This window comes from Scardinius erythrophthalmus (assembly GCF_964197995.2).
Source record: "Scardinius erythrophthalmus genome assembly, chromosome: 7".
NCBI classification, from domain to species: domain Eukaryota; kingdom Metazoa; phylum Chordata; class Actinopteri; order Cypriniformes; family Leuciscidae; genus Scardinius; species Scardinius erythrophthalmus.
In genome coordinates this window covers 3,153,058-3,161,629 of record NC_138227.1, presented here as the reverse complement: position 1 = coordinate 3,161,629, position 8,572 = coordinate 3,153,058, and the positions used below count along the sequence as shown (strand labels likewise).

At 39.4% G+C, this 8,572-nt stretch overlaps 1 protein-coding gene across 1 annotated transcript; it reads right to left on the bottom strand.

Moving 5' to 3' along the window:
- Positions 1 to 396: 396 nt before the first annotated feature.
- LOC308693239 (zinc finger MYM-type protein 1) lies at positions 397 to 2,217 on the bottom strand (the record flags this gene model as incomplete). The annotated part of the gene is made up of 1 exon (XM_081370031.1): positions 397 to 2,217. One exon carries the CDS (start codon positions 2,215 to 2,217, stop codon positions 397 to 399), a length of 1,821 nt encoding a protein of 606 aa, XP_081226157.1.
- Between the last annotated feature and the right edge of the window lie 6,355 nt (positions 2,218 to 8,572).

The window sequence follows — 8,572 nt, the reverse complement described above, 5'->3', positions numbered from 1 at the left end:
TTTCACTTCTTTCTCACTCTCCTCATCATTTCTCCTCCTCTTGTCCTCCAGCCTCTCCTGCTCCACAGGTGTATTCGTGTCCTTGCCTCTTCACTCACTTATTTTTCCTCCTTGCTCATTTTCAGACTTATCTCCTTTCTCCAAATTTAATAAATATATACATGTAAAAGCTATTAACCATACAGAAATTTTGTATATCTAACCTATTTAGTAAACATATTAAACATCTCCATTCTTTTGCTCCTTTTTCACTCTCCATTCTTTTCCTCCTACACACTTTCTTCTATTTCTTATTTGCATTCCTTTCCAACTGCCGTGCCTCCATTCTTTCTCTCACAAACCCTCTAAATCTTTGCTCTCCTATTGTTGTCTTGATCAAGCATTTTTGGTCGTCTTCTATTTCTGTTGCGGCAACATAAGGCTGTATCGACGTGGCTTTAATTGAGCGAATCTGTCAATAACGCTGTCAGGGTTGATGTCATTCAAATTGTCCTTTTCAATTGACATGATGGCCAAGTCGTTGAGCCTGTCTTGACCCATGGTGTTCCTTAACCATGTATGAAGACGGCGCAAGGCACTGAAGGAGCGTTCACAGCTGCAGCTGCTTACTGGAATCGTCAGGGCATCTTGGAAGAGAGCCTTCAGGGTGGGAAACATGTCTTCATCAAGCAGTTGGAACACAGTGGAGGTGTCAGGGACTGTCTCTTTCTCCATCCTTCTATTGATGAAACTTTTAGCCACTAGGAGTTCTTCTGGCTTCAACTGAATCTTATAATGGGAAGCAAGGCTTTTGAGGGCTTCTTCAGAGAGAAAGGTCTCTGAGGTTGGGTTGCAAGCATGAATACCTGACATAAGTGCTTCTCCCAGACCTGAAAACCGATGGGTGAGTTCCTCTACCATCCTGTCCAGACATGGATAAAAAAGCTTTTGTCTGAATTCATCTGAGGTGGTCAGATTGGAGGTTGACCCACAGGCTGACTCCACCACAAAACCATCATATCTTTTTTGTTTTTGCCTGGGACCAACAGGGAGCTGGATGTCATTTGCCTCACATAAGGCCATGGCCCTCCTGAACACATCTTCACCACCAGAGTCTGTGCGGAGCTCTGTCAAAGTTTGAAGGACTGCCGTCTTGTACTGAACTGCTTTGCTCAAGTCCAAACTTTCCCCCTGCAGGTACCGATGTAGACCTTCAGTTATGCCGAGGAGTTTGGAAAACATCACAAGCATGTAGAGTGTCTTTGTCTTGCAGAGTTTTGATCGGATCCCTAGGGCCATGGATGTGTTCATGTTGCTGAGACACGCTAAAATGGCAGAAAGGTTGTTCAAGACAGCATTGACAGACCTCACCTGGCACGCCCATCTTGTTGTGGAGAGCTGCACAAGTTCAGATGGCCTTAATCCAAGTTGTTTCTGCATTTCTATGAACTTGTTGTGGTTCACAAGTGAGTTGCTGAAAAATATGTACACATTCTCTAGCAGTTCAAAAAATGCGGTAGCTTCAGGTATAGCTTTGCATGTGTAGCACAGAACAAGGTTGAGTTCGTGTGCATAGCAGTGCACATACACTGCTTCAGGGTGTCGCTCTCTGAAGCGGGCTTGGACACCGCCCACTGCTCCACTCATGACAGATGCCCCATCATAGGCTTGTGCAACACACAGTAGGTCACCCAAGTTGTGCGACTGTAACATTGCCTCTATCTCATCTGTAATGGACTTTGCATCAAAGCCCTGTAACTTCCGAAGCCCAAGAAAACACTCTCGCACTACGCCCTTTTGCGTAACAAAACGCACACATACTGCAAGCTGCTCTGTGCATCTGTCTCTGGCCTCGTCGGCCATTACAGAGTACATCTTTGCAATCTTCATTTGCTTGATGATGCTTTCTGTGATTTCTTGTGAAATGCTGGTTATCATTTCATTTTGGGAAAAATGAGAGAGGTAAGTGGTATGAGAAGGGGGAGTATATTCTTGTAGAAATGGGTCAAATTGTTTAAGGAGCTTCATACATTCAATAAAGTTGCCTTGATTCTGGCTAGATTCCTGCTCATCATGCCCCCGGAATGGGATGCCTTGTTTTCCTAAAAAGGTGGTTGCTGCCACAATACTGTGAAGGTACTGGCGCCTCTCTGAGATTTCTGCTGCACTAGCAGTTTTCAGCTGCTCAATTACATCCCCATGAGTTTTTGTGCTTTTAAAACTCTGCCAGCATGTCATGGTGGAAATGTGGAGGGCACTTCTTTCATGCTCCCGGAAGGATTCCAAAGCCCTCTTCCAATTTGAAAACCCAGAGCAACTGAGTGCATCTTTATTAGGGACCGTTCGGTATTTATCGAAAGGGCCACCGGAGGAAAATAGGGGAGGGTCATGTCTTTTTATTCTATGTTGAGGGGAGGGTCATCCAACTTTTTTTAGTCTAGGGGGAGGGTCACCCAACTTTTATATTCATGGTAACAGCAACATTTCAAAGTGGCTTGTTTGGTGCTTTTTTTCCATTTAGCTCCATGTTGATCTCGCGTTATCAACCCCCTTCGATATCAGATGGGTCTGACCCAACAAAAATCCAGTTTGGCGCTGTTTGACAGTGTGTGCGCACTTCAGTTCGTGCTTAGAAAAAGTGCATCATGTCAGAACAGAATGCCAAAGAAATGTTTACCCGGCAAAGCTTTAAAGCACGAGCAAATAATGAACTTTTGTGATTGCAAATAAGTGCACAGTGTCCTGTGAGTGTAATTCTACCGCTGCATTAACATGTGATGTGAATGTACGTCGAGTTTTACAGTATTGGGACTGAGGCGCCAGAACTGCAGCTGATAGAATGTGCGCATAGCGCGATACTACCATATTTCCATTCTTATTTTGTTTCCACGATGTGTAAAATGTAGGGCTACCACATCTTTAAATTACTATTAGTATTATTTAAGTTAACATAATAAAATACGTAGACCTACACCACAAAAACTAGTTGAGGATAAATTCGTTAAAATTGGGCGATTCCAGTGTTATGGACGTCAAAATTGCAGTCAAAACTTGAAATATAAATTCTCAGAAAATGCATTTAATACCAATATTTTGAAACGTCTGAAAGGAGTCAAGACATTAGAAAAATATCAGTCTACACATGCGTTTTATATTTAATATGAGGGAAATACACGTGACGTGACACAAAAAATCTTTAACTTTTAGGTGGTAAAATATTTTTTAGTAATTCTATAAATTACACTGTGCAAACCAAAAGTTATATACCCACCGGATGAATAAAGATCGGCCTCCACAGAACATAAAATATTATTTTTATTTTATTTTATTTTTCGTGTTCGCATATTATGTGAAAAAACAAAAAAACAAAAACAATGTTACGGGCGTGACAGTTCTCCATTACGGACATGACTGCTCTGAAAGCGACTTTAAAAATTTCACAGAGACCTCAAACAGAAAGCACAAAGCCTTTCTTTAAAGTGAATTTCGTTTTTTTATTAATTATATCTTAATTTTAATCAATGTTTCATCTGTATTTAATAAATAAGAAGTAAATAAAGTAGAAAATAGATAATCATAATACGGAGGCGCGGGCGAGAGAACAGGGCCCGTATCCCTAAAGATTCTGAGAATCCTCTCAGAGAGCTCCTAACTTAACCTAAAAATTCCTTGCCAGGAGTTTTAGCTTAGAAGTGATTCCAGAACATTTTCAGTGAACTCTGAGCAAGGAATGGATGGAAAATCCTATCTTAGTGAGGAGGTGTGGTTGACCCCGTTGCTAGGTATGAGTCATCATTTCAAAAGCCGTGATTGGTTGATCCTACAAGTTTGATGAAAATGAACTTTTGGTGATAATGAGCAAAGGATGTACCCTCAAATCAATAAACATAATTATACACTCTAATCTTATGCAGACTGTAATTGTAAATAATATTTCACATTCAAGAAAATATCTGGAAAATGAATAGCAAGCTGTAGGGGTTATAGCCTAACATTAGAATCTAAAATATGTGAAAACTTAAGCTCATTACACCCTGTTCAAATAATGATTCGTGTCTTATTTGCTCATATTAATATCCTAGCTGGCATATTTTGTACTTTCACTCCCATATGGACCCCATTGAAAACAAGATGGCCTATCTCAAGGGGCTGTCCTTAATGAAGTAGAAATTGCAACGTTACAACTCAGTGTGGTCTTAACGAGGGTAACACGGCTCAGCTTTTATCAATGTCTGAGTGATTGCTGGCTGGTCTATTTATGAAGGCTTGTTAACAAATATCCTATACAAACACAGAAAATGGAGAAAAAAAGGACATCTCTCCTGCCTCCTCTGTTGGCCATTTTGTGCAGCTGCTTAGGGGAACTCCTAAGCCACTAAAAGCCCTCTTCCCTGCTCTTAGCAGATCTCGCCTTAGGAGCCCTTTTAAGCGCTAGGAATCTTGAGGAATAGCTTTTATATTAACTGGGATTTTCGTGTCACTTTTAGGGGAAATTCTAAGAAAACGTCATGACTCTGAGAATTTTCTTAGAATTTGGCCGCTAGGAGCCACTTTTTGCACAAAAATTCTTTAGGGATACGGGCCCTGGACTCTTGTCTCATAAATGAACCGAAACTCAGCGTAAGGTATGCTACTTGCCTCACAGACCTGAGAAATATATAGAAAGCTTTAAATGTCTACTTTTAAACAGAACAATTCAAAACGAAGGAAAACAGACTGCTTTCTGCTTATGAAATGTGCATCTGCTTATGAAATGTGCTTTCTGCTTATGAAATGTGCATCGTTTTCGTTCCTGTCATAGTACAGAAACAGCTCTGTTGAAAATCACCAATGATCTATTAATGGCAGCTGATTCTGGACTACTCACTATACTTATTCTCCTTGATCTAAGTGCAGCTTTTGACACCATTTCTCATAATATCCTCATTGACAGATTAGTCTCTATTGGTTTCACTGATACACCCTTGGAGTGGTTTAAATCATATCTTTCTGGCCGCACTCAGTTTATCCAGCTTAAACATTTCAAATCCGAATTATCCCGTCACTTCTGGTGTTCCCCAGGGCTCTGTCCTGGGGCCCCTTCTGTTTATCATCTATTTGCTGCCACTTGGTCATATCTTTCGCAAATATAACATTAGTTTTCATTGCTATGCGGATGACACCCAGCTCTACATGTCCACTAAACCTACCACATCTCTCCCTCCCAGTTCCCTTTCCGATTGCCTAATAGAAATCAAATCCTGGTTCTCTTGCAATTTTCTGAAACTAAACAGTGACAAAACTGAGGTTCTCCTCATTGGCACTAAATCAACATTGACTAAATCTGACAGTTTTTCTCTTATTATTGACAATTCCACAGTTTCTCCTTCCCCTCAGGTTAAGAGTCTGGGTGTGATCCTAGATAGCACACTTTCTTTTCAAGCTCACATTAATAACGTCACTCGATCTGCATACTTTCACTTACGTAACATCAATCGCCTCAGACCGTCTCTTTCACTCACTAGTACAGCAATTCTTGTTCATACACTGGTCACATCCCGTATTGATTATTGCAATTCCCTTCTTTTTGGTCTTCCTTTCAAAACTTTACATAAACTTCAACTGGTTCAGAACTCTGCTGCCCGAATTATCACCCGAACTCCTTTCATTAACCATATTACTCCTGTGCTTCAGCAGCTGCACTGGCTCCCGGTTAAATACCGCATTGATTTTAAGATTTTACTTCTGGCCTTTAAGGCTATCCATAATCTTGCACCTTTGTACCTCACCGACCTACTTCACATTAACACACCGACCCGGACTCTTAGGTCCTCTTCTTCTATACATCTTACTGTACCTTCTGCCCGTTTGACCACCATGGGGTTTAGAGCCTTCAGTCGCTCAGCCCCTCGTCTCTGGAACTCTCTTCCACCAGATATCCGTAATATTGACCCACTTTCTATTTTTAAATCCCGCCTAAAAACTCATCTCTTTAAGCTGGCATATCACACATGATCAATCCGTTCTTAATTTTGTTTTTAGTTATGTACCCTGATTTTATGCTCTGTAATTATTGTTTTTTTTTTACAATTTCATTGATTTATAAATGTATTGTACTAGTATGTTTTGTGAGGTGACCTTGAGTGTCCAGAAAGGCGCCATAAATAAAAAAATGTATTATCTCTCTCTGGCGCGTTCTGAGAAGATCGCGACGCATCGTCAACTTCATCTTTGCAGTCTCCTTGCTATATTTGACATATTAATAATCATTACTTTTGCCGGTTCTTTGTGACAGCTTTTAGATGCTTTGTTGGCAGCGCCACCCACATGTTGATCGAGTCACACCGCATCAGCACCGAAAACATGATTTTTTTCAAATCTAAAATCAAAAATCGTGATACGAACCGAATCGTATATTTGGTCTATCGTTACAGCCCTAGTAAGATGAGAAAGCAAGAGTTTATGGTTTAAAAAAACAAAAAACAATGGCTATCTGAACATCTTTGCCAAGCGCAAACCAGTACAGAAGTAGGCTAATCAATAAATTATCAGGGAGGGTCATGCCTTTTTTCACAATCATTTTGGAGGGTCATAGAAAAATTTATTGCTGGCGAAGGGAGGGTCATGTCTTTTTTGACAACAGATCTCAAAACTCCTCCGGTGGCCCCTTAAATAAAAAACGAACAGTCCCTAAGCGCGAATGTTTTGCCTTCCGTACAGGCGACATGAAAAACAAAATGTGCAGTTTCTGGTTACAGAATACTCTAGCCATTTAAATTGCTCAAACCATGTCTTGTTAAATGCTCTTTGTTGAGCTCCAAACTGGCTGAGGGGGTACTGTGGGAGATGAACCTGCTTTGGGCCACTTTCCGGAGTCCCTAGATCACTAACTGCAGTTAATCCACCTGCTGTCCCTTGCTGTGATGCCTGTCCTTCCTCTTCCCTAGCTGACTCATCTGTGTGACAAAATAGTCCCTCAAACACTGTAAAATCAGAAAACATTAGCTAGCGAGTAGTGATGGGTGGATGAAGCATTATGAAGCTTTGGGGCTTTTTTTTTCTATTTGTGCCGAAAAAGAGTGGAAGCTTGGGGGGCTTCAAACTCTACAAACACAGTGGTATCTGGAGTGTAAAACTTATAACAGCCCTTTTAGACTGGGGCCAAAACGCCACAATAACTCGCTGATAATAATTTAAGTCTCGTGTGCAATAAAAGTTCCAAAGACCTGTGTCTTATTATTAAATATGTATACTTTTTGTTCAGAATTGCTGCATTAAATATAGATGATGTAATATGTTACAGTAATAAAGATGAAAAACCGCACTCTCAAAGTATAATTTCATCGATTTATTGTTACCATGTCCACAGACGCGTTTCGGCCTAAGCCATCATCAGTGTGTACTGTGAAACACCGAAAAGATGGTTTTTTAGAAACATCACAGGTGAACCTAATTCCTCAAATCATCCGCACCGTTAGATGCATCAAGTTACCAATATTGTGGGAACACAAGGAATAACAACAAAAAAAAAAAATTAAAGAATTTTTTTTCCAGATAAAATAAATAAAAAAATAAAAAAACATATATACATACATATATATATATACATACACATATACATATATATATACATTTTTTAATTTTTTTTGGTAATTGTTCATAAGGGTCACATGTGAACATTATCTATGGCCTGTTTTGTTGTATTATTCCTTGTGTTCCCACAATGTTGGTAACTTGATGCATCTAACGGTGCGAATGATTTGAGGAATGAGGTTCACCTGTGATGTTTCTAAAAAACAATCTTTTCGGTGTTTCACAGTACACACTGATGGTGGCTTAGGCCGAAACGCGTCTGTGTGGACGTGGTAACAATAAATCTATGAAATTATACTTTGAGAGTGCGGTTTTTCATCTTTCTTTTTGATAACTTCTTTATTACTCGCACCCATTAACGATTTGGGAGTTGAGCGCACCTGTTCTCAATAATATGTTACAGTAAAATAATGATGCGTTGTCCAAAAAGCTTACATATAAAATTGTGGACAGTGATATTCATTTAATTAGCAATACTCTGCTGCTACTATTTATTCATTATTACTGTTCACCATAACAATTCCTTTAATTATGTAAATACTAATACGTTTATTACATTATTACAGGCGCATCTCAAATTTTGAATATTGTGGAAAAGGTCATTGTGCTGCACCACCAGAACAAGAATGACAGATTAAATTCTCAGGAAACCTTTGCAGATGTTTTGAGTTGATTAGCTGATTAGAGATCTTGTCAGGTCATATAAAAAATTATTTGTTCTAAAATTCTAATACATTTTGCGATAGGCGTACTGGAGTTTTGATTTCCATGAGCTGTAAGCCCTTATCACCAAGATTAAAACAATAAAAGGCTTGAAATATTTTACTTTTTATGTAATGACTGTAGAATATATTAAAGATTATTTTTTAAATTAAAGTATGGGGGGAAAAATAACTTTTCCACGATACTGATGCATCTGTACTTGGAATTGTTGTCATCAGGAGGAGGAAATATATTTTATCATGTCTTTCTAATCTTCTTTATCACTATATTTCTCAATTAGTCTCTCTTCTTATCGCAC